General features: G+C 29.2%; 4 protein-coding genes across 4 annotated transcripts; 2 read left to right on the forward strand and 2 right to left on the reverse strand.

The window, feature by feature from the left end:
- Positions 1 to 1,401, reverse strand: MRS44_002047 (uncharacterized protein; the record flags this gene model as incomplete). Its single annotated transcript, XM_065623934.1, has 4 exons — positions 1 to 547; positions 616 to 983; positions 1,050 to 1,154; positions 1,231 to 1,401. 4 exons carry the CDS (start codon positions 1,399 to 1,401, stop codon positions 1 to 3), a joined length of 1,191 nt encoding a protein of 396 aa, XP_065480343.1.
- A 1,299-nt stretch (positions 1,402 to 2,700) lies between these two features.
- MRS44_002048 (uncharacterized protein) lies at positions 2,701 to 3,517 on the forward strand (the record flags this gene model as incomplete). Its single annotated transcript, XM_046271955.2, has 2 exons — positions 2,701 to 3,106; positions 3,204 to 3,517. The coding sequence occupies 2 exons, from the start codon at positions 2,701 to 2,703 to the stop codon at positions 3,515 to 3,517; spliced, it is 720 nt and encodes a 239-aa protein (XP_046123298.2).
- A 1,289-nt stretch (positions 3,518 to 4,806) lies between these two features.
- On the reverse strand, positions 4,807 to 5,763 carry MRS44_002049 (uncharacterized protein; the record flags this gene model as incomplete). The annotated part of the gene is made up of 3 exons (XM_046279241.2): positions 4,807 to 5,152; positions 5,200 to 5,675; positions 5,731 to 5,763. 3 exons carry the CDS (start codon positions 5,761 to 5,763, stop codon positions 4,807 to 4,809), a joined length of 855 nt encoding a protein of 284 aa, XP_046123299.2.
- A 2,067-nt stretch (positions 5,764 to 7,830) lies between these two features.
- MRS44_002050 (uncharacterized protein) lies at positions 7,831 to 9,563 on the forward strand (the record flags this gene model as incomplete). The annotated part of the gene is made up of 8 exons (XM_065623935.1): positions 7,831 to 7,917; positions 7,980 to 8,208; positions 8,262 to 8,288; positions 8,342 to 8,379; positions 8,434 to 8,579; positions 8,631 to 8,726; positions 8,847 to 9,041; positions 9,092 to 9,563. 8 exons carry the CDS (start codon positions 7,831 to 7,833, stop codon positions 9,561 to 9,563), a joined length of 1,290 nt encoding a protein of 429 aa, XP_065480344.1.
- Between the last annotated feature and the right edge of the window lie 18,380 nt (positions 9,564 to 27,943).

Consider the following 27,943-nt stretch of genomic DNA (forward strand, 5'->3'; position numbering starts at 1 on the left):
TCAATCTTCCCCAAGGGCTCTTTCGTGCGTGCTCCGCACCTCCACTTGCCATGTCTGGTGGATGAGGATGGACTGACTTGAGTGGCTCCTGCGGCGGCTTTGCCCCTCCGGAGCAGCACCCTGCTGCTCCGTCGTCATTTTTACAGCCCCTTGTGAGTTTGACTTAGAGAAGTCAGCCAACTCGAATACTTGGCTATGCTGTGATTCAGTCGTAACAGGCTCCTCGATCAACCTGAACGGCCGTGACCCAGTGCCTAGAGTGGTGCTCCGGCTTGACTTGTTTCCACTGTACCCCGGCCTCCCACTCGGGTAGCCGTTGGTGCTAGTCTTGCCCTGTCGCCGAAGGTCATCCACACGGATCTGGCCGGATTCCACGCTGTCGAGAAAGGGCTTGAAGCTGGGGATGCAAACGGTGAGGATAGAGAGACACTGGACCAGCTGCAAAGCGATAGCGGCTTTCCAGATCGAGAATGTGAAATCGGTGGCACCAAAAGCCTTGTTGGAATAATAGATTTGAGCCGCAATTGCGGGTGTGACACTTTTCCGTCTTTGTTAGCATTTTTCTATTGCACAAAATCTAGATACATCAATCGCAATTGCGTGATTGAAACGTACAGGATACGGCTGCCAAAAACACCCAGCACCAAAGCCTTCTTGGACCATGATGTTTGGATTTTCAGAACGCTTTCGCACATGATGACAACAATAGCAATGTCCGAGGCAATATTTGTGATGGAATAATAAGTCCAGAAAGCAGTTCGGTCGATGCAGTCTTTATCGTCAGCGTACCTCCACGGCGTAGGTAGTCGGCACTGGAAGATGTTGACAACGAGCGCAGTGAAACCCCACCCGCCAACGACAGCCTCACAGCCAAAAATGATATACTTTTGGCTTTCCCGGCTCATAATCCGGAGGCCGACGATGCCTGATAGCTTGCAACAGAAAAGGGAGGCGATAAACATGGTGTTGGCCGCGTATTGGCTCTATATTCGCAATACTCGATCAGTTCTTCTGTCCATGACTCTGCGGGTCGCGGTCAACGCATTTACCTTGAAGAATGTGTCGATTTCGCGGGAGTTCAACGTGTTGAAATGCTGCCCCAGTCCATTATTACATCCTATGAACATAGCAATGGACTGGCCGATTGCAAGGACCTGCGGGTACGGGCGTGAGCACACAGCGGTTGGATGTTTCGCTAGGTGAATCGCGCTGACAGGTCTATCTACTTACACTTGCAACAATGGTGAGGATATCATCGGCCCTCAGGATTTTGATCATGCGGATCTTGGTTCCCGTGCGGACAGAGCATGCGAGAAGAGCGATGACGAGGAACATCAAGGTTAAGACCTGGACTAGCGGAGACTTATTGGTGTCGGTGATAACCTTTTGCGTAGGATTCATGTCAGGCGAAGCAGCGGTTGTTACGGTTACAATGGTGGGAGTAACGGAAGAATCGAGTGAAAAGGATTGAGGGGAACCATGACGATTGAGGAAAAGCACGACAGTTGGGGGAGAACAAATAGAAACAATAGCTGCCCGCAGGAAAGGTGAGGAAGAAAGTCAAGCGCCGCAACACCCGGGGTTGGGGAACGTTGATTGTGCGAAAAATCCCAGAGCCGCTTCTTGGAAGCGGCGCGGGAAGAGGGCAGGGCGGCACTGTTGACCTAGATAGCAGTTGAGATTGCCAGAATCGCTTTCACTTACTTGGCTTGGCACAGTTTGTCGATAGTGTCTGGGCTGAGCCTTGTGGGTGCAAACGAGACTTGGTTGGATTCAATCACTGCTCCTCCACCGGCCCAAAACACCAAACAGGGGCACGGCCCGCCCACGACGGGCCACCAATGACGGAACACCTTCGGCACCCGGCGGAGGTCTGGAACAGCCTCCTGGAAAGGACGTAGCGAAGTGGTTCCATGATGCACCGTGATGAATTGAAAAACCTGCCCGTGACTTACTGGTCTTTCAATTACTCAGGACCAGTTCATAAGGGTGTAATATTGACGGATGTCCAAGCTTCCAGTTCGAATCAAGGTATCTTGGCATAGAAAGTGTGCGGAGGAGATACTTCGCCACCAATCTGCAAGCTTGGCCGAAAACAGGCAAGCTTCACCAAGACTGAGTTCAGGCACAGTGATAAGAGCCCACATTTCAAGGGGTTCATAGCCTTGTGACATGTGCATTGACATTCCATTCGATCAGGATGTGAGATATGAGATATGATATCACCAAATTGCCCCGTGCGTGCCTTTAAGGCTGTCGATCAATCGGTCCGCGGAGAACTATCCGGGAGGGCCCGCGCACCATGTAACCTTCATGATTGGTCCTAAACCCCCGGCCCTTAAGTTTGGCTCAGGCATTCACCCATCTTAGTTCAAGGTTAGATGTCAGAGAACACAGTTCCCGTTGGTGATACTCCGTTTAAAAGGCACAACCACCGTCCTGCCGTGTGCTTGGACGCAGGAGAAACTGCCTAGGGGTAATTCCCATCAGGCGTGGCGCAACACCCCCTCGATCCATTTGTGGAACTGGCACCGTGAGAAAAAATGGTAGAAACTTTTGGGGCTTGAGAGGTGATCAGTCAATCTTTCCGGGTCTCGGCATGCATTGACTTTGGCCCTGTCTGGACTCAAATGAACCCATCTTCGTATGCGATTCTGCGCATCAACAGGCTTCTCTGTCTCAACCCACAAGATCTGCATCATGCCTTTCAAGTTGCTCGAGGTGGACACCGCCACTGACTTTGAAGAAGTCATCGAGTGCCAATGGGCCGCATATGAGAATCCCCTTCAAAGTTTCTTCCGCCTCTTCTGTCCAGTTCATGGCGACGGCCCTACTGCCCGAGCAGAGTCAATTAAGGAATGTATAGCTCGCCAGCTAGACTGGCACAATTCGGATCCAACGAGTTACTGGGGGAAGGTCATTGATGACAACGGCAAGATTGTTGGCGCTTGTCTATGGAAGATCTGTCCAACCAACCCTTTCGAAAAGCACGATGGCTATTCTGAAGCCTATTGGTACCCGGAAGGAGAGACGCGGGAATATGTTAGCAAGTGTTTGGAGCAGTTCGACGCACCAAGACGTAAGATGGGGGCAAGACCGCAACTTTGTAAGTCAATGCCCAAATATTCCTTTCGATCCTCTCTATCATCGAGCTTTAAATTGGTCGCTACTTAGTATTTTGGAAAGTTTGCTGATTGTGCAAGACCTCAATATCATTTATACACACCCAAACTTCCGGCGTCAGGGCGTGGCAGACTTGATAATGGACTGGGGTAAGCAGAAAGCCGACGAGATGGGCGTTGAGATGTGGCTGGATGCCACCGAGTATGGTGTACCTGTCTACAAGAAGCACGGGTTCACTATTGTCAACGTTAACCGACTGCAACCGACAAAGACGGCCCCTGGCGAGGCGTGGAGGAAGATTGACGAGGAGTTGCAACCCATGATCTTCTGGCAGATGTGGAGACCCGCTGGTGGCAGCTACGACAAGGGTAAAAGTGTAAAGCCGTGGGAGTGAGCCGCATTCGCAGATGACATACCAGGCTATATCGCTCAAGCTATCTCTATTCCATTCGCGGCTTTCAATAACTATGAATTCTCCCCACTATAATAGGCATTAACCCCGAGAGAATAATATATACCGAAGAGATGCGCCTTTCCCGCCTTGCTATAGAAAACCAAGTTTGGGTCATAACCTGAGCCCTAGTCGTCGCGGTGCATCACAACGCCCAGCATGGCCGCAAAGTCGGTCTCGTTCGCAAAATGCTCTGTAGTGTTGACGTATTTGCTCAAGGAGTGTTCTGTCCTATTTTTTTACCTTCCAGTCTACACTTGGGTTCCCAAAGATGAATATTCTTAGCCTTTCCTTAATGATTCGTCTCTGAGCCAAATACGCGATAGCCCCATATGAGCCAACGGGTAGCACTATTAATATTACAACGAGGAATAGAAAGAACTTAGGGCGTATGCTGGCGTTAGCTCTTGGAAACCCGGACAGGTGGCAAACGTAGGGTAGCAGTAGAACGCCCTGGAATCGTTCGGAGGTTAACATTATGCATAATTCCATTACCCCTGTTTTAGAGTCAATGAGCGATCGATCGATCTTACTGGCTCCGTCGTCTACGATCTTTTATCACACCCCGCGAATCGATACGAGTAGTTCCATGTCAAGGCCTGACCCCGTAGTGGTTCTTCCATCATTGGAACTAGAACTACAAGTGCGTATCCCTTCAAATGTCGAGGACCTCCCGCCAGGTCACGGCAGGGGGGAGTAGCTAATTAAAATGCATCGGATCAAAGGTACCTAACCCCCCACCTATTTTAGCCCATGATAGAAGTACTAGCAATCTCTCGAGTTACAAATTGCTACATAACACTGCTCACATCCTCAAATTGATTGACGGATAACGGGTCCTGGGCTAGCTCCTTGACGGGAAACTCTCGTCGCGGCAACTTCGAAGGGTTAAAAATCGAAGCCTCGGTCGTCGGCAGGCGGGGGAGCCGGTCTCCGGGTGCCCTCACCGTCATGCTCTTGAAGGCTATTATCTTCATTGATAAACTTATCTTCATTGACAAACCTATTATCATCATACGGGTTAACTACCTCTATAGATAGTGATGAAGGTATCGATTGAGAAGTCATCGTTTAATTGAGAATGGTTTGTATAAGGATTTAGATGGTGATGATTAATGACGCATCGTGTGGTTCCCCTTTTGTACCTTCTTGATGACAGGGGTGGTGTGGGGCACGGTACGGCTAGGAGGTCCTCGACAATTGAAGGGATACTGAACAGTCGCTGTACGCGTCTATAATATGCCATCCTCGCTATCATTATCCCCAGTCGGGTTGTTCCCCAGCGACTCGTCTGATCGACCACCGTAGATGTTCACGTCCGTCTTGCCCATCCCCTCTGGCCGCAAGCTCACCCTGTTGAAATGGGGATCGTGCTCTAGCTCCACTAGTATATCAAACTTGCGTCGCGGGCCATTCGAGCCGCCAAAAGTGCGTAGCCCGAAGCTCGCGCTTCCGCTTTGTTGTTCGCTCGATTTTTGGGTGCTTCTGTCACCGAGGACTCGAGGGGCGACGTGCTTGAGAAAGACTCGGAGAGTGGGCAGCGAGCCGCACATGATTAGCAAGTTGGCCTCGATGATTCTGCACCGTGTCAGCTAAATCCACGAGGGTCGTCGAGAACAACTTACACCCAAAGGCAACCTTCTGCCAAGGACCAACTTTGGTCGGGATTCGACAAGCTCGGCAGCAGCAGGAGGAATCGGGCGATGTATGTGATGAGGGTAATCGAACCGATGGCGAACAGGCCAACCAGGCCGAACTTTTGTCGAGTGGACATTTGCAGCCCGACGATCGTCGGAATAGGTAGCAGCAGGAGCATTAGGTCGGTGACGCAGCCGAATGCAGCCTGGGTGATGTAGATGGGAGGGCGGTTGATGCAAGTCGCGTCGACGGAGAGCCTCACGTCCCAGCCTGCGGCGATGGGCTTGCAGGCAAACAGGACGCTGAACCAGATGCCGACTAGACTACTCGTGCAGACGAATGCGGTGAAGTAGACCGAGTACTGGTACCACAGGGACAGAGAGAGGCGGAAGTAGAAGAAGCAGAGGGTCAGTTTCGACAGGATCGTCGTCGGGATGTACGTCAGTGTTGTGCACATGACATGCTGGCAGTCTGTGAGCCGCCACCTCAAATCAATTTGTTCGCGAAAGCTAACGTACTAGGGCAGACTCGGTGTTGTTGTCTATCGTCATCTCTCAAGCATGGACGCCGAGCAGTTTGCGGCTGTAGGCATTGAGAAGACATGATTGAGCGGCGACCGAAAGTATCCGCTTGGATGGTCAGTACCGCGGCACCCAAGTGCAATCGTATCGACTCGTTCGTACCCAAGCGAAAAGGATCAAATCTGCAAACTGAGTCAGTAGTGAGTCCCAGAAACATTCAGATCCCGGCCAACCTACAGTCGTCTAGCATAAACTTGCGCAACAGCACAGCATTGGTATACATCCGCTGGCCCAGAAACGCCGTCGCTATCGCAAACTCAACCCCAAAAATCCAATACGCATTCCGAACCATGGACTTGTCTGTCTCGGGTTTATCAAAGTCGACCTGGTAGCCGACAGGCGGTGGCACCGCAACCTCGACGCCATCGACGCAGGGAACGACATGGCGAGATGAGATGCTTTATCCACAAGAAATAAAGGAAAGGACGGGAGATGTCTCGAGATCCATACGACCGTTCGGGACAGCAAAGCTTTTCAAATCCCCGTAAGCCACATTGTCTCGAAATCCCACCAAAACATCAAACACTGCTGAACAGTGCTTTCGATGATCGTTACGCTAAGGGGCAAATCTGCCATTTTCCTGTCATATTTGTCGTGTCCATCCACGCGAGCTTTGAGGCAACGTCCGAGAAAAGAGAACACAACGCGGAGGGTTGGGAACTGAACAGGAAGCGCTCGCCGGGGGGTCAAAACCTTAACCTTTGGAGTGGGCTTGACGTAACAGCGGAGATTCGAGGGAAAACCGTTCACGGGCCGCCTGGGTGGACACAATTAGTTATGCCGGCTTTCCCTAAGGAGTCTAGGGTCGGCAGGGGAGCAAGTGGTGAACAGAAAAGAAGAGATAGTTTTGGCTGGCCCGTCCCAATAGGCAGTCCCGCGTTTTCTGTCCTCCAGACGGGCAACAGCCGGGGAGTTAGGATGTCAATGACTCGCGATCCCAAGATCGTCATCGACCCCCGCCTTATACGGACCGTCAGCCACAACTGCCGAGGTAACGCTCGGGTATCATGCCCCTGAGGGTCGCAGAGTCGTTCGCATAATATGGGACCTGCCAAGACGATGGTTTCTGCGGTGAGATAAATGCGTCGTGTCGCCAATTGAGTGAGGAAGGCTTGCGTGGCTGACCTGTCATGTATTCCCCCTGTGAAAGACAGCACCCCTTGAAAACCTTTTTATGGAGTTGGACCGAATCCGAGGCGAGATTTCGGGAGAGCCGTATTTGTTTAAAAGGAGCCCGAACCCAATCCGTCAGAATGCTGACATTTCCAGGCTGCCCTTTTCCGCAAACTTGGCAAGAGTAACTCGCAGGGTCCAACAGCAGCGTGACATCGATTCAACAGCGTACATATTCAAGATTCAACACTAGCCTCGTCTACGTCTTGGGTCGTACTGGAAAAGGGTGGTTGAGTCAGTTCCCATCGGCAGTTCCAGAGTCCCCTCAGCGTCCTCGATCAGATAATCTATGGCCCTCAATCACCAATTCAACTCCTCCATCGTTTTCCAGGCTAGCCCCGAAAACTCCGAGTAGTAGGCAAGCCGGGCAGAAATCTTCCCGAACCCTGTCAGCTGGGCACGGCTCAATGTCATGAAATTAAGATATACGCCTTCGTAGTAGCTCAATCCTTCGACCTGACTGCTGCTTACCGTCGCGTACGTGTGGGATGGACCCCAAGACAAACTCCGGGGTCGTCGATGCCGCGAACGAGTAAAGGTCTACCGTGCCCGCACCCGGATCAACCAACATGCATATCTAAAGCAGTAATGACATGATCCCATGTCGAAATCCAACCTCTCAGTTTGTGCATTGGCCAATCGCAAGTCATCCTCTTCTCGCCCTCTGCAGGATCTCGCCTCCATCTGCGTGGTTTCCCCCCTCTCGGGGCCAGGGTCAAGACCCGGGAATTCCACAGACCGTTTCTGCAGAGGGCGATCTTGCTCACCAACAAAAAGAAAGAAAGTTCCCACACGGGCTTCTCTCGCCTTCAGATTTCTTGCAGTCAACGATCTCAGGGTAACCTCATCGGTTTCATCTCAATCATGAAGTCCAGTACATCAGTCTTGGCTTGGGCCGCCGCCCTCCTTGCAGCCTCGCCCGCTGTAGAGGTTGTCGCCATGGAGACTTGCGTAAGCCCCGACTTGTGTTCGCCCCCTTTTTCACGAGGGACCACTGACTTTCTTTGTTTCAGTGCGCCTCGCTTGAGGCTGCGGGTTTGAACGTCTACTACCCCGACAGCACCGGCTACAAGACCCGCACCCAGTCGTACTTTTCCGTCTCATCTCAGCTGCAGCCTTATTGCATCGTGCAGCCCGAGACTGCCAAGGATGTGTCTGTCATTGTCAAGACCTTGGCTTATGACACCAAGTGCAATTTCGCGATCCGAAGTGGTGGCCACACCGTCTGGGCAGCCAATAACAGTCAGTTGTTACTTCTTGGGCTCGTTGGGCTGAGCTTGTCTAATTGCTTGCAGTCAATGATGGTGTCACTATTGACCTGGGTTTGTTCTACCATTGGCCCTTTAACATGAGGCAGGCCTCTAACCATGCATAGGCTTGATGAACAAGACCACGTACGTCAAGAAGACAAAGGTTGCTTAGATCCAGGCGGGGTCTATCTGGCGAGAGGTCTACGAGGCCCTCGAGCCCTTTGGCGTCACTGCTGCTGGCGGTCGCACTTCGACTGTCGGTGTCGCCGGGTTCTTGACTGGAGGCGGCAATACCGTTTACACTGCCCGTCGTAGATTCGACTGTGACCTGGTCGACAACTTTGAGGTTGTCCTCGCCGATGGGTAGGTACTGTATGCACCATCAAATGGCATTCACTACTGACATTCGGCCAGACGCATCGCCAATGCCAACAAGGACAGTAACTCGGACCTCTGGAAGGCTCTCAAGGGCGGTTCCGCCAACTTCGGCATCGTCACCCGCTTCGACGTGTAGGCCTTCGACTCCCCCCTTCTCTGGGGCGGCCTCGTTACGTACTCGACTGACACCACAGATGCGCACGTCCAAGCTTACAAGGATTGGACTGACAACATCGAAAACTACCAGGATAGATCCGATATCCCCTTCTGGAGCTACACCCCTCAGGTGGGAGAGATCGGCATCACGGTGTCGTACGAAGACACAATCGGTGTGGTCGCACCCAAGGCCTTGGAAGACTTCTGGAAGATCCCCTATGAGACCTCCAACCTGCGCAAGGACACCCACCGCAGCATGACTGTCGAGCTTGAGCTCGTAGCTGGGTACCGGTAAGCAATCACAGCCTCACTTGTAAAACCTAAAGACTGAGTCGGGTTAGCAACGTCTGGTTCGCCATCACCTTCAAGAACGAGCTCGCCTTGTACAAGAAGGCTCTGGGCCTCCACAAGCAATCCGTCGGCGACTTCATCTGCCACGCCATCTTCCAGGCCATCCCCACCGTCTTCTCCCAGCACTCCCTCGAGCGGGGCGGCAACGTCGTCGGCCTCGACCGCGAGACGGACAACGCCGTCATGTTTCAGGTGCAGCTGATGATCAACGGCGTCGAGCAGGAGAAGATTGCGCGTGAGCGCATGGTTCGCTTCCGCAAGACGATCAAGCAGTACAGCGTTGATCAGGGCGGCGCTGTGGACTGGGAGTATCTCAACTATGCGGACTTCACGCAGGATCTCCTCTCTACTTATGGCCCGGAGAATGTTGAGTACATTCGCAAGGTTGCCAAGAAGTACGATCCCAAGGGAATCCTCCAGACTCGACTGCCTGGTGGCTTCAAGATTTCCAAGGTTGCTTGAACTACGCCGCAACATGAGCTTCATTAACAATACAGATGCCAATATCATCTCCGTAGCTCTAAGAACATTGATTCAGCATTACACCTGCATACTGGTGCTGTGCCCATTCCATGCGTATCCCCTTGGATGGCCGATGGTGCGATTTTATGTAATCTACCTAACAGGGGTCCTGCCGCGCCCCAACTTCCTGTATTCACCCACGTCATGTATCCATACAGTGTACAGATATGGCAAAACAGCCAAGTCGCAACTCTGAGTTTTCATGCTCTCCCAGTCTGTTTGTCCGACTGCTCTAGAAATGAATGGGTATTCAACCTGCCGGCGGAGGATACCTCAGATGAGGATGGCTTCAACCGGAGAAAATCCCTTATGTTTAATACGTACTTCTCGGGTTTCACGCCTCTCTAATATCCTAAAGACGATATTTGCTATGTCGAGTGAGTTAACAAAGAGTTTGCGATAGCATATACGATATTAATATATCTATTTAGTGTGATCGTGTTGGATTGGACCCTGTACAATAGCTCAGAGGGTAGTCACGTGCCTTCAATGTCGGGCCGGGTGACCTCTGGATCGTCGGCATACTAGGCCCAATTAGGAAGGCTACGTTATAGCCTAAAAGGGAAAAAGGGGATTCCCTTAAGAATAATAATATAAGTAATATATATAAGTTTAAGAATAAGCCTAACTTATTAATAATTAAGAGTTTTATATATAAATTAATAATTATTAATTAAAATATTAAATAAAAAAATACTTATTAATTACTTCTTAAATAATAATAATAAATATAAATATAAAGCTAGCCTCTAATAATAATTAAGTCGCCTAGTTTAATATCCTTAAGATAAAAATAAAAAACTAAGATCTATAAGTCTATATTAATTTATTAGCTAAGAATAAGCCTAGCCTTATATTAAATCCTCTTATAAAGCTAAATATATAAAATATAAAGAAAAAAGGCCTAAAGATAAAGGCAATAACCGCCGAGGGAACCCCCTTAATATAAGGCTTAAATATTACTTTTTTAAAAAAAATCCCCTCCTTAGGGCTAATATAAATAATAGCTAGAGGGCTAATAAAATCTTAGACCTCTTAGTAATTAATCTCTAGATTTATAACTCTTTATAGACCCTCTATAAATATCTCTTATTTAAATATAAAAACCTTAAAAAAAAAAATTAAAAAGGTTTAATATTAAGTCCTTAAAATAATTAATAAGCCTTTTATTTATTATTATTACTTAGCTAATAATATATTTATAAATTAAATAAAATCTTTATATAAGGAATTCTCCTTAGTTATAATAAATAATAAATAAAAGGCCTAAAAAGTATATAAGAATTACTTAATAAAGCCTTATTAAAATTACTTAACCTTTTATTAAGCTCTTAATAAATAAATTATAAAGTAATATAATATAATTAAGAAGATAAGAAATATAAACTTTTAAGAAGCTAAAAAAATAAATTAATAATTCTTAGATTTTTTTAAAGTATTTTATTTATTATTTCTTAAGTTATAAATCTTTATTTATAATATAATAAAGAGAAATAATATAAAAGAAAATAAATTTATAATAGCTCTTATAATTATAGATATAAAGTAAGCCCTTAGTAACCTTAAAGAATCCCTAAAGAGAGAAAAGGTAATATATAATACCTTTATAATAGCTAATAAAAATAACTTAAAAAAAGCTCTTAAACTTAGATAATAAAAGGCTACTTTAAGGGAATTTTAAGAGAATAAAAAAAAGCCTAAGAAATTAAAAATAAAAGTATATAGCTAATATACTTAGTATATAATTACTTATACTTCTTAATTAATTACTATAATATATTCCTTAAGAAATAATATAAAAGATATAAATTAAATATACTTTAAGAAAAGATAATAAAAAAAAAAGATTCTCCTTAATATTAATAGCCTAGCTAATTAGATATAAAAGATTAAGCTAAAAAGGTTAGCCTAATTATAACTTATTAGCTCTTATAGTTAAGAGGTAGCCTTATTAGCTATTAGGTATTACCCTCTAAGGGATAATATATTACTTAACTCTAGGGCTATATTATATATCTTTAGAGATACCTTAAGGTTTAAAAACCTATAAGCTACTTTAATAAAGGATTTCTTTTAATTAAAAATAAACTAAATATTAATAAATAATTATAAAGATATTATTATTACCCTAAGAGAGGCTAATAACTTAATAAAAAAACTAAAGCTCTAAGATATTACATTATATCTTAACTATATTATAAACCTTATTTCTTTTATTAAGCTAAAAAAATAAGACTTTTAATAAGATATAAGGCTAAGTAAAAATTACTTAAAAAGAATAAATAATAACCCTCTTAGAAAAATAAAAAAAATCTATAAATAATAAGTCTTAAAGTATTAAAAGATAGCTTAATAAAGCTAGCTTAATTAGGCTATACTTATAATTAATAAGGTAATAATTTTCCCTCTTAAGGTAAAGCATAAATATATAACTTATATAATATAAAAACTACTTAAGAGAGACTTTTATATATAATATTAATACCTAAGGTACCTAGGATTAAATATTCTTTAATACTTTATAATTACCTTAAGAGGTATTAAATTAAGGCTAAATAATCCCTAGGGCTTAAAGAGAATTATTATAATTAATTATAATATATATAATATAATTAAGGCCTAATAAATAATTTAAAGAGCCCCTAGAGAATTAATAATAGAAATAAAACTAAGGGAATATATTATTATAGACTTTTACTTAATAACTTAAGGCTATAATAATTATATCTTTATTTAAATCTTTATAGATAAAGCCTTAAGCTATTTATAGGACTATTATATTATTAATTATTATATAAGTATTATCTTCTTAATAATAAAAAAGTTCTTAAAACTCTTAGAGGTTTAATATTTCTTAATAATAAAGGTCTTTAAATATAATAATAAAATTATAGAAATCTACCCCTAAGTAATTACTTATCTCTAAGAGAGGAAAATATATTATAAGCTATTTATATTAAATATCTAAATATAAAATAATAAAGCTAAGAAGATTAAAATAATAATTATTTAAAAAGATAAAATAATAAAAATAAAAGCTAAGCTTTTAAAATACCTTTAATTAAAAATAATAAATGTAATAATATATCTATATAATTATATATTTTTAATTTAAAAAAAAAAGAAATTATTTTATAAAATCTTTTATTCTTAGTAATACTCTAAGTATATATTAAAACTAGACCTCTTATATTTATAAGTATTTAGCTATAAGGTATATACCCTTATAGCTAATACTTAGTTATAATAAAACTACCTGTAAAGATAAGCTCCCTAGGGATAAATAAGATTTCTTATTAGCTATACCTTAAGTAACTTATTTTATATATAAAATCTATTTTATAAAGAAATACTTATAACCTAAGATATTATATTTAATAAGATATAATTCTTTAATAATTAAATTAAATCTTTAAGAGATAATTTTCTTAAAAAAAACCTTAAGGTAATCTAAAGATAGATCTAAGAGCTTATAATAAAATAAAAGGCATTAAGCTAATAAGCTATATAAGCCCTAGATAAAAAACTAAATAAGATTAATAAATTAAAATATAATAAAAAGAGAAAAATACCTTAAGACCTCTCTTTAAAATTAATAAAAAAACTATATAAAAAGAGACTTTTTAAACTAAAAGAGTATATATTAGCTAAGTTTAAAATCCTTTTTATATTACTTAACTCTTTATTAATAATATTTATTTATACCTAGGCTATTAGCCTAAATATAAAAAAATATAATAAAAAAGATATATATAAAGAGGGTAGAAATATTCCTAGCGAAATATATATAAACCTCCTCTTTAATATTATATTCCTCTTAAGGACCCTTTAGTCCTTAAAGTATTATAAAAATACCTATTAAAAAGTACTTAGAGGCCTAGCTAGCCCTAATTTATTACTATTAAGAAAAAATATAACTTACCCTCTAGATATAAGTATATAAGAAGCCCTTAAAAATAATATAAAAAGCCTTATATTTATTAATAAAAAATAACTTAATATTAATATATATTAAAGGCTATTAAAATAACTTTTTAGCTTATATATAAATATAAAGAATTATTTATATTAAGATATAATTTATAAGGCTAAAGAGGTATACCTTTAAAGCTATAAGTAATTAAACTTATAAATAAAAGTCTTAAGGCTAATAATAAGAGGCTATAAGGTCCTAGGGTATTACTAAGTATATACCTATAAATTAAATAAATATAATAGGTTTCTTAAGGTTAAGATATATCTTATAATCTATAAAGATTAATAAATAAAAAATAGCTAAAATATATATATAATTATACTTATAGGTATATTATTTAAAACCTTAGTAATTATTATTAATTATTTTAATTATAAGATATTATAATATAATATAATTAATACCTTTATATATACCTTACTTAATAAAAATATCTTTATAGAGATATTAAGAGGGTATTAAAAGCTAAGTAAAATATTAAAGCTCTAAAAAGCCTTATATAAACTAAGAAAGTCCTTCTTATTATAATAATATTACTTTAAGAGAGGTCTCTTAAGTAATAATATAAAGAAAATATTAAATAAAAACTATTATTAAATAATTAATAATATTATTTTATTTTTTTATATAAATACTTATATTTTTTACTTTTTAAAATATAAATAAGAAAAAGTAATAATATTAATAGAAAATTTATAAAAATTATATTATCTTAAGAAAAAAAAAACCCTTTTATTAATTTCTAGGAATAAAAGTTATATAAAACTAAGAGAGTTACTAATTATAGCTCTTTTAAGCTATTTATATTAATAAGATATATTACCTTTTTCTTAATACTTTACCTTAGTTTAAGATAATTATTTTAATAATATAAAAAAAATTCCTTTTTTATAATAAATTAATATCCCTAGCGAGTATTAATTTATACCTAAGAAAAGTAAATATAATTATATATATTATAGTAATAACTTAATTAAATATTACCTTTATTATAAATAGGCTTATAAGATTTAATTAAAACTTAGGCCCTTAATATTATTAAGTTATTAATTAAGTCTTATAATATTTACTCTAGACTAAGGATTATACTCTTAGCTTTAAAGTAAATTAAGGATCTAAAAAAGATATATTTCTTATAGCTATTAATATAAGCTTTATTAATAATATAAAAAATTAAAAAAGCTCCTAAGTATTTATTATAAGGTTATTTAAAGGAATAATTACCTAGAGGGTAAATAAGTAAAATATAATTATTATATTTACTATAGAGGTAAAACTCTTAGCTCTCTTATAAGCCACTAAGAAAGGTATTTTTATAAGCTAATTATTATTTACCCTAGGAATTAAATTTATAGGACTAATAGCCTAGCGAGGTCTAATAATATTAATTAAAATTATAATTTAATATAATAACTAATAGATAATTTACCTTTTTAAGGTAGAGCTTATTTAATTATATATAAAGCTTTATTATATAAATATATATAACTATTAGCTAAGGTAAGAGATTAAAAAAAAGAAATTAAAATAAAATATATTTCCTTAAATAAGCTTATTATTAATAGCTTAATAAAAGTTCTCTTATTAAATAAGTTTAAATAATCTTATATTTAACTTAGCCTAAAAGATATCTTAGTAAGGCTATAATAGAAAGGGAATTAAGAGCTATTTAATTAATAAAAGGAAAAAGATATATAATTATATAATATCTTTATTAAAGCCCTTAAATTAAAGCCTAAGTAAAAAAATAAAAAGCTAAACTATTAGATTATTAGCCTTAAAGGCCTTAATAAAAGAAATTATATAATTATATACCTTTAATAAAAATAAATAAATTAAAGCTTAAAAAGGGCTATTAAAATTAGGTTATTAAAAAAAGAAATATTAGGTAAATAAATAAAAGGTATAAGATATATTATAAGTTTATTATAAAAAGAGTATAAGGCTTATTTATATTAATAATAATTAAAGCTAATAATAAAAAAAACTCTTCTTAGTAAAGCTAAAAGCCTATAGTATTAAAGGACCCTAGGCCTAGAAAAGAAAAATAATAAGTATAAAAAAAAAGTTAAGAAGATAGATATAAGTGGCCTAGTTATTATTAGATAAATTATTACTTAAGGAATTATTATTATTATTAATAATATATTACTATTAAAAAAAATAGCTTTTAAGAGTTAGCCCTAGGGTAATCTACTTATAAGTATTATAAACTAGAGGTTTCTTAATATATAAAATAATATAATTAAGGGCTAAGTTATTATAATAAAAAGATAAAAGCTATAAAAAATTAATATTAATACTTAGAGTTAACTTATTAATATTAACCTCCCTAAGATAAAAGGTATTTTTATAATTATTAAGCTATAAAATAATTTCTTTAAGAATATAAATAAAGGAATTATTAGAAATATATAAGAGAGTAATAATTATTATATAAGATTAAATCTTAGAGAGAGAGCTTAGTGCTTACCTATAAGATATATAAATTAATTATAAAAACTTAAGAAAGAAAAAAAGATATATATTAATTATAAAAGAAAAAAGGTTAATAATTACTAAAAAGAGATAAGCTCTTAGAATATTTTTTTATTCTTTAAGATAGCTTTAATAAAGGCACTTAGAGTTAGCTTAGTTAGGCGCTTAAGGATTAAGTTCTAAGTAGAATTATAATTAACTAAGATAATAGCTATTTACTTAACTTAATAGTAAGACTAATTATTATTTAAGTTATTATATTATTACTAGAGGTTTTTTATAGCTATTTAATAAGCCTAAGCTATACCTAGAAGCTCTAGGGGTATTTATAAGAGGTTAATAAAAATAAAGAGAAATAAGGATCTTAGTTATTTATTATATTATACTTCTTATAATTATAATTATAAAAAATATAAGTCTTTAACTTATTATTAATTATATATAATAAGATAAAATCTTAGTAAGCCTAAGTAATATAATAAAAATATAATATTTTATTAATTATATAATTAATAAAAATATAATTAGGGTTATAAAGGAAATAAGCTAGCTTAATAATATATATTATAAAAAAAGATATAATAAAGAATAATATTAATATTTAAATAAAAAAAAAATAAAAAAAGATTATATTTAATTAGAAATTAACCCCTATAATATTAAAGCTACTTAGGCTTAAATATTTTAAGCTCTTAATAAAAATTAAAGTAAATAAATTATTATAGGTATAAAGAAAATAATTCTATTTATACTTAAGTAATATAAAGACTTAAGAGAATATATAGAGATATTTAGGCTTTAATTAAAGGCTATCTTAATAAAAGAAGCTATTTTAAGATAACCTTAGCGGCATTAAGGTAATACCTTTATACTAAAAGGGCATATTAGATTAAACCCTATATAATAGCTTAGAGAGTAATTATATACCTTTAATATTAGGCTAGGTAATCTCTAGATTATTAATATATTAAGCCTAATTAAAAAGGCTATATTATAGCCTAAAAGGGAAAAAGGGGATTCCCTTAAGAATAATAATATAAGTAATATATATAGGTTTAAGAATAAGCCTAACTTATTAATAGATTATAATATCTAGCCTTAGCGGGCATGTATTTAATTCCTTTAAAGAAAGGCATAGGTCCCTTATATAGCGCTAAGATGCTTTTCTACTAGATATTCCTTATGCAAGGATCTTAATTTATAGATATAATACTTAATTTATTTAAAGTAATTTATTTTAAAACTTAATAAACTTAGGTAATAGGCTTTATATAAAGGTATAGGTTGGATTAGTATAATTAGGGTAATATTAGAGATATAAGATAGGTTTAATCTAAGTTAATTAGTCTTTAACTTATTAAAGCTTTTATAATACTTTACTAAGAAGAGTTTTATATAGCCTAAGGCTTATATAATTAGCTAAGGATTTCTTAACCCGCTAGTAATAGCTAGTATAACTTAAATGTTTTTATACTTTAATTTAATATATAAGGTATTTAGGTTTATAGAATTATTTTTATTTTATTTTAATTAATATATTTAACTAATCTAGTTAAGAATTTAACTAATCTCGTCTTATAATTATTATTACATATAGCCTTAGGGGTCTTATTATTAAAGAGGTTTATATTACCTTTATTAAAGATTAAAAAAGTAATATTTATATTATATACTTATAATCTAAGTCGCAGGTTATAGTTAAGTTAAAAGAAGACTTAGATAAGGAAAATAAATTTATATTAATATTTACTTTTAAATTCCTATTTTTTAATATCCCTTACTAAGGGATAGCTATTAAATTACTTATTCCTTTAGTTAAAGACTATCCTAATAAGAGCCTTCTTAAGTTACTTAATAAAAATTTAGCGCTTCTTTAATATAAAGGTATAGGCCTGATTAGTATAATTAGGGTGATATTAGAGATATAAGATAGGTTTAATCCGTTAATTAGACTTTAACTTGCCGAAGCTTTTGCGATGCTTTGCTAAGAAGAGTTTTCCATAGCCTAAGGCCTATATAACTATCTAAGGATTTCCTAACCCGCTGGCGATAGCTAGCATAACCTAAATGTTTTTATATTTAATATCTTAAAAAGGAGTTTAGTAAGGCATTTTATATAAAAGATTTTTAAATTATCTCTTTTTAAATTAAGAAATATTTTATTATAGTAAAGGTATGTTCTTAAAAGTCTACATATTACTATGTTAAAATATTACTTATATATTACTTAAAAAAATAATAAATAAAAACTCTCTAGACTTTTTAAACTATTAGTTAATATCTTATTTATAATATATAGTAATTATAACAAGTACCTAATTAATTATAATTGTTCTAAAATAGTAAAATATATTAACTATTATAATAAAGTTTATATATATATTTTAATTACTTTATAGGAATTAATAAATAAATCGCAAAATAGATTTAATATTATAAGTATTTTATTAAAGAAATAATATATATTAATTATAACTAGATTAATTACTTTATAACTTTTCTTAAGGATTTTTAAAGATAGATCTTATATACTTCTTAGTAAGGTAAATATAATATAATATAATAAAAGTAATTAATTACTTAATAATAATAAAGATTTAATTAAAAAAAGAGCCTAAAAGTTATTTTTTTTTATAAATTATAATAAAAGTTATAATTATAATTAAAGGTATCTTAGTCTTTAACCTTTTTTTATATATAGGAAATTACTTAATAGCTTAAAATAGCTTAGTATTCTTTTCCCTTAACTTAGTATAAAATTAAAAGTAATTATAAGTAATAAGGGTTAATTCTATAGTTAAATAATTTACTAATAGATCTTTTAGTATTAATATTATTTTTAAATATAAATATAACTTCATAAATTAAAAATAATTTATAATATAATATTAGTTTAATATAAAATATCTTAAGTTATTTTTTTTTTTAAAAGAATATATGTATTATTATATGTATTTTATAAAAAATACCTATAAGTAGCTTTTAAAGGATTTATAATACTAAGCTTAAATAAATAAAATATAAAGTCTTTTTTAAATTAAATAAAATCCTAAAGCTAAAAAGTTTATTTTTAAAAAGTTTATTAGTATAATAATAAATTATAAAAGGACTAAAAGGCTTATTATATCTTTTTATATTTATAATTAAGAAATACTTTTATTAAAATTACTATTAAGTATATTTTATATATTACTAATATACTTAATAAGTAAGCGCCGCAATTAAGTAAGTATTATACTTTTTTACCTTATACTTAACTTTTTATTTAATTTATTAATTTTTAATTACTAAATATATTAAACTTAAATACTAAGATTAAAACCCTTTTTACCCTTTAGGCCCTTTAAAATAACTTAAAACTAAGTATTTAATATATTATAAGTATTTATATAATTACTAAGTAATAATTATATTATTATTAATAAGGTATTTAATCTTAATATAATATTATTTAAAAATTATATTAATTATTTAATTTAAAGAAATAAATTCTTATTTATTTTTAACTTTAACTTAGATTTATAAAAGTTTTTTTTATAATTATATAATATAAAAAAATAATTAATTATTTATTTATTAATTATAATATATTATTATTTAATATAATATATATAATAAATAAGTAGTATAAATAAATAAATATTATATATTTTTTTATTTATTTATAATATATGATAATAAAAATATTATAAATTATTTAATTAATTAATATTATTAATTATATTTTTTTTAAATATTTTAATTATTACTTAATAAGTCTTTATATTATATCTAGGCTTATTATAAATATTATAATATTAAATACTTAATTATATTAATTTCTTTTAATTATTATTTTTTAATAATTTTATTATTATTTAAATATTTATATTTATTATATTAATTACTTATTTTTTTTTATATTATTATGAGTTTTTTTTTTATAATTTAATTTTTTTTACTTTTTAATATTAACTTAATATTTTATTTATTTCTTAAAAGTCTTTAATTTTAGGCCTTAATAATATAATTTTATATATATTTCTTTTTATTATTTTTATAAAAGACTTTATAGCCTTTATAATTAATTTTTAAGAGTTATTATAATATTTTTTAATTTATTTTTTAAGGTATTTAAATTAAGATTTATTCTTAAATATAATCTTTAAGGTTTTTAAAATTTAAAAAATAAAAAATTTAAAATATTTTTTAATAAATATTAAAGTTTATAATTATATATTAAGCTTTAAAATTATATTTTTTAAGTTAAAAAAAATAAAATAAATTTTTTTAAAAGCCCTTTTAATATTTTTTTTTATTATAATAATTTTATATATTATATAAAAAATTAAAAAAAACTTAATTTTTAAAATATAAATAATAAAATATTTAATTAAATATTTTTTAATTTAATTATAAATTTTTTTAAATAACTTAAAATATTTAATATTAAGTAATTAAAAAAAATAAAAAAAATAAAATAATATATAAAATTAAATAATTTTTTTTTTATAATATTTTTTAAATATATTAAATGAATAATTTTTATAATTAATAAAAATTAAAAAATAATAATAATTATTTAATTCTTTAATTATATATTAATTAAAATATTTAAAATATATAAAATTAATCTTATTAGTAATTTAATTATTTTAAATTATTATAAGAATTTAATTACTTAAGAGATTATTATTTTAATATTAATAAATAAAATAATATATATTTATATAAATAATAAATAATTTAATTATTAAATTTTTTATATTAATTACTTAAATAATTATAATTTATTTTTAATTTTTAAGTTATATTTATTTTAGCTTTAAATATTTTTTTAAACTTATAATAATTAATTTATTTAAAATTATATTTATAAAAAAGCTAATTTTATTAAAATTATAAAAATTATTTAATTAAATATTATATTTTATAATTATATTTTTTATAAAATAAAATTAATTATTAATAATTATTTAATTTTTATATTTAGTTTTTTAATAATTATATTATTAAAAGAAATATATTTTAAGCTTTAAGTATTACTTAATAAAATTTAAAGCTTAATATATATTAATTAATAATATATTATAATTAATACGTAATTAATTAATTATTTTTTTTATATTATATAATTAAAAGAAAAATCTTTATAAATTTAAGTTAAAAATAAATTAAATAAAGATTTATTTTTTTAAATTAAATATTTTATATAATTTAAAGATACTATTAAGTTAAATTTAAATATTATTTTATTATTAATATAGCTTATACTTTAAGACTTAATAAGTCTTTATAATATATTAAATACTTAGCTTAATATTATTTTAAAAAGCTTAAAAAAAAAAAATATTAATTTTTATATTTAAGTCTAATATATTTAATAATTAAGAATTAATAAATTAAATAAAAAATTAAATATAAAAAAGAAAAATATAATATTTATTTATTTATAATACTTATTTATTATATATATTATATTAAGCTTATAACTTTATTAAGTAATATTTAAACCTTAAAATATTTTTTTTTATAAATATATTTATTAAATAACTAAATACTATAATTTAATTATTATTTATAATTATTTTTAATTTAGAATAAATATAATTATATATTATAATATTTAATTAAATAATATTTATAATCTAAATAAAATTAATTTATATATAAATATAATTATAAATAAAATAATTATTATAAATTTAAATAAATATTTAAAATTAAAATTAATATAATTTAAAAATATAAAATAAAATATAATTATTTAAATAATTAATATAAAAAACTAAGTAATTTAATTAATTATTATTAATATAAATTAATATTATTTTATTTATTAATATTAAAAATATAACCTTTTAAATAATTAAATTATTATAATAATTAAAAATAATTAAAAGAATATTAAAATTAATATTAAATAATTTAAATATTTTAATTAATATATAATTAATTAATTAATTAATTTTTATTATTTTTTAATTTTTAATAACTATAAATATTATTATTTTATAATATTTAAGAAATATTATAAAAAATAAAATTATATAATTTTATATATTATTTTATTTCTTATATTTATTTTAATCTCTTATTATTAAATATTTTAATATATTAAAATAAACTTATAATTAAGAAATAAAATAATTAATTAAATATTTTATAATTTATATTTTTAAAATTTAATTTCTTTTTAATTTTTATATTATATATAAGGCTATTATAATAAAATAAAATATTAAAAAAGCTTATAAAAATACTAATTTTCTTTTATTTAAATATTATAATATTAAAACTTAATATATAGCTATAAATTTTAATATTTATTAAAAAAGAAATTAAATCTTTTATTTCTTAAGTCTTAAAAACCTTAGAGATTATATTTAAAGTTAAATCTTAATTTAAATATTTTAAAAAATATATTAAAAAATATAAAAATAATTTCTTAGAATTAAATATAAAAGCTATAAAGTCTTTTATAAAAAAAATAAAAAGAAACATATATAAAATAATATTATTAAGAGCTAAAATTAAAGATTTTTAATAAATAAATAAAATATTAAGTTAATATTAAAAAATAAAAAAAAATAAATTAAAAAAAAATAAATAATAATAATACAAAAAGAAAAATAAATTATTAAAAAATAATAATTAAAAGAAATTAATTAAATTAAGTATTTAATATTATAATATTTATAATAAGCCTAGGTATAATATAAAGATTTATTAAATAATAATTTAAATATTTAAAGAAAAATATAATAAATAATTTTAATTAATTAAATAATTTATTATATTTTTATAATAATTTTATTTTTTAAAATAATATAAAATATAATATATATTTATTTATATTACTTATTTATTAAGTATATTATTATATTATTATAATTAATATTCTTAATTAATTAATTTTTTATATATTACTAAGAATTAGATTTTTATATAAATATATAATAAAAATTAATTTTATTTATTTAAGTATTTTTTTTTAAATTTATATATAATATAATTATTTAAAAATTTATTTTAAAAAAAAGTTTTATTTTTTATTAAAGTTATTAAAATTGCTTATATAATAATTATAAATAAAAATATTATTATTAAAATTACTATTAAAATTATTATTATTTATATATTTATATAAGCTAAGATATATATATTATATATTTAATTAAATAGGTTTAATTAATTAAACCTATATACTTTTATTTACTACTAAGTCTAATACTAAGTCTTAGCACTAATACTTTTTAGGTTTAAACTCTAATATTAACTCTAGGAATTAATCCCTTTAAAACTTATAATACTAATAACCTTTATTTCTTAATAATAAGAGATTTATTACTTTTTATCCCCTTATATAAATACCTTAACCTAGGCTTATTATAATAATTATACCTATAGCTATATAGCTAGATCTTAGTTAGCTATAAGACTTTTTTAATCTTTTTATTTAGTATTATAAAAGGTATTAATATTAATAATAAGAGTTATAAGCTATGCCTTATATAGGTATATATTATTATTATCTCTTAAGCTATTAAGAAAATTAATTTTCTTCTAAGTAAAATACTTATATTTCTTTAACTTCTTTTTAAGGGCCTTTAATAAAAAAAGCTAATTTTTAATAAAATTAAATTAATTATTTATATCATAATTAAGTAAAAAGAGGCTAAATAAAAAAAAAATTATAGCTAAAAATTATAAGTTTAATTTAAAGCTTTTATTTAATAAATTATATACTTATTATAATACTTTAAATAGCTTTATATAATATTATCTCTTATAGCTTATTATAAGTATTTTTCGCGCCTTTATAAAGCTTATAGACCTCTTTAGTAAAGTTATCTTAGTTATATAAAAAGGTATATTAATAGGTATTAGCCGCGCTACTTTAATTTATTAATTAAAGGTCTTTATAGAAAGTAGTTATTATAATCTTATTAGTATATTATTAATTAGTTAGCTAGTTATAAATTAGTTAATTAATTAATTATAGTTATTATTAATTATAATTAAATCTCTTTTTATAAGGATAATAAAAATAATTTTAATCTCTTTAAGTAATTAAGAATTATAAGAATAATTAAAAGGTTAATATTAAAGGGGAGCTACTACGCAAAGGGGATTTTAACTACTTTAACTAATTAAGATATAAGTTATTTATTATAAATAGAGCTAATTTTAGTATATTATTAAAGCTATTAATAATTATATAAATAAATCTTATTAATTTAAGCTTATTAAGACCTTAGGCTTTAAGTATAGAGCCTTTATTATTAAAATTACTAAGATATTAATTAAGATAATTTAATTCTTATTTTAAGGTAATATAAAGTAATAAAATAATAAATAAAAATAAAAATAAAAATATTTTAATTACTTATAAAAACCTTATAAAATATATAAATTAAAAAGAAATAATAGAGCTTTTTAATTTTAAAAAAATAATAAATATTTTTTTAATAATATAATTAATAAAAATAACTTAAATATTATTATTTTTTATAATCTTAATTTAAGAAATATTTAAATTTACTAAAAGTAACTTATTACTTATATTTAAAATTATAAAAATAATAAAATTATAAATTTTATTATTAATTTCTTTAAATTAATAAACTTTTATAATATAATTAATAAAGACTTTTAGCTAAGAATAAAGATTAAAAACTTATTAATAATTAAGATCTTATTAAAATAATTAATTAAAACCTTAAGAGAAATAATTAAAAATAACTTAAAATATATTAATATTAAATTTTATAATTATAATATTAATTACCTTAAAGGTATTTTCTTAATAAAAAATAAATTTAATATTAAAATTATTAACCTTAAAGAGAAATAAATAATAAAGCTTTTTATATTAATTAATAAATATAATATTTATAAAAATAAAATATTATTTTTATATTTAAATAAAATTTTTAATTTAATAAATAATTAATAAAATTAAAAAAAAACTATTAAAGCTTACTTTATAAGAATTAAAAATTAATAATTTTTAAATATAATTTATAAGAAATTATATATTATTAAAAAATATATTATTTAAATAAATTAATATTTATTATATATTTAGCTTTTATTATTTAAAAAATTATAAATAATAAAATAAAAATTTATAATTAATTTATTTATTATTAAAATTATTATTAAAATTATTATTATTTATATATTTATATAAGCTAAGATATATATAATATACTTAATAAGTAAGCGCTATAATTAAGTAAGCGCCGCACTTTTTTTAACCCCCTCTAGAGTTATCGCGATAAAAATACTATAAACTATTTAATTAATTAAAACTACTTATTATATTTTTCCCTAGATATTTTAATTATTACCTAATATATCCTTATATTATAGCTAGGCTTACTATAGATATTATAATATTAAATACCTAGTTATACTAACCTTTATTAATTATTACTCCTTAATAATTTACCTATTACCTATATATCTATATCTATTTAATTAATTACTTATCTTTTTTCCTTTATTATTATTACCTCTCTTTTCTATAATTTAGTCCTTTTTGCCTTTTAGCGCTAGCTTAATATCTTATTTACCTCTTAAAGGTCTTTAACCTTAGCTATTAATAAGGTAACCTAATGCATAATAGCCTTTATCCCTTTTATAAGAGACTATAAAGCCTTTAAGATTAACTTTAGCGAGCTACTTTAATACCTTTTAATTTACCTTTTGAGGTATTTAGACTAAGATCTAGCCTTAATTATAGTCTTTAGGGTCCTTAAAGCCTAAAGGGTTAATAGTTTAGCTACCTTTTTAACCGATATTAGCATCTATAGCTAAATATTAAGCTTTAAGACTATAGTTTCTAGGTTAAGAGGAATAAAGCTAGCTCCTTTAAAAGCCCTCTTAATATTTCTTTTTATTATAATAGCCTTATATATAATATAAAAGGCTAGAAAAAACTTAGTCTTTAAAACATAGGTTATAAAGCATTTAATTAGATATTTTATTTCTTAACTATAAGCCTTTTTTAGCATGCTAAAGTACCTAATATTAAGGGGCTAGAGTAAATAAAAGGAATAAGGTAGTATATAAAGCTAGATAATCTTCTTTTCTTTATAATATCTCTTAAATTTAATAAAATAATAACTTTTATAGCTATTAAGGATTAAGAGATAATAGTAATTATTTAATTACTTAGCTATATACTAATTAAAATACTTTAGCTATTTTAAATTAGTCTTATTATTAGTCTAGCTATTTTAAGTTATTATAATAACTTAATCGCTTAAGAGGTTATTTTCTTAGTACTAATTAGCGAGGTAATATTAGCCTACGCTAATAATAAATAGCTAGATTACTTAGCTTTTTATATTAATCGCTTAAATAACTATAATCTATTCTTAGTTTCTAGGCTATATTAATTTTAGCTTTAAATACCTTTCTAAACCTATAATAATTATTCTACTTATAATTATGCCTATAAGAAAGCTAATCTTATTAAAATTATAGAGATTATCTAATTAGATATTATATTTCGTGATTATATTCCTTATAAGCCTAAATTAATTATAGATAATTATTAAGTCTTTATATTTAGCTCTCTAATAATTATATTTATAAAAGAAATATATCTTAAGGTCTAGGTGCTACTTAATAAAGTTATAAGCCTAATATATGCTAATTAGTAGCATATTATAGTTAATAAGTAATTAATTAGCTATTTCTTTTATACCATAAAGCCTAAGGGGGAATCCTCGTGAATCTAAATTAAGAATAAAGTAAATAAGGATCTCTTCCTCTAGATTAGATAGCTTACGCGATTTCTAGATAGTATCGCGTCGAGATTAGATGCCTTGCTAGCGGCGACGTAGTTATCACTTATCGACTATATAGGTGCTTGCGGCGCATCGGATACTTAGTTTTAGGTTATTTTAAAGGGCCTAAAGGGCAAGAAGGGTTCTAGCTTTAATAGTAGTAGCTAATATATTAGGTTATTCAGAATTAATTAATTAAATAAAAGGTTAGGTATAAGATAGAAAAGTATAGCGCTTGCTTAACTGCGGCGCTTGCTTATTAAGTACGTTATATATCTATAAGGTATAAGCTATTATAATTAAATTATTTTTATTAGATATACTAGTAGAGCTAGTTAAACTCTTTATAATACTAATAGATATTCTTACTATAGTATTAGCCCTCTAGCACAGCTTAAGGCTATTTTTTACTTAGGTTAATGCTATAATATATAATATTAGGGAGTACCGCCCAGTGCTTAAAAACGAAACTAAATAATTAAGAAGCTTAAGATGCTACTCCCTTAGCTATATTAAGAGATTTAGTTACCTTATTTATAAAAGTACTAGATTTATACTATTAGTTAGTTTCGCTATATATAAAGCAACCTAGTTAAGCTAACTTTAATATCCTTTTAGCTTAGTAATAATAACTCTTGAGTATTATAAGAAAATATATTTTAATATAATAGCTACTTCTTTAGGACTTAATTATAAAGACTAGACTCTTAATAAGAATAGTAATTAGGTAGAGGAAGTATTATATTAGGTTATAGAGTGCCTAGAAGAATTAGTATGCCTATATCTTGCCTAGTAGCTATTATTAAGCATATAAGTAATGCCCCGCGTATATACCTTAATAAGGCAAATTTCTAACTAATACCCGCTATAGTATTAGCTGCATTGCCTTTCCTTTAGCCCTAGATATTAAGTTATACTAAGATGCCTAGATTAGTTTAATTCTAAATTGCAGTACTATGCCGCCGGGTTATAGCAGTTAACCCTAGATCGATGTTTTAGTTTAAGTTATTAAGGCATATAGGCTATGATATATAGCTATTAAATAGGTAATTAATCTATTAAGTATAATATTATAATAGCTTATA

Source organism: Fusarium solani, assembly GCF_023522795.1.
Source record: "Fusarium solani strain SB1 chromosome Unknown bctg00000000, whole genome shotgun sequence".
NCBI lineage: Eukaryota > Fungi > Ascomycota > Sordariomycetes > Hypocreales > Nectriaceae > Fusarium > Fusarium solani.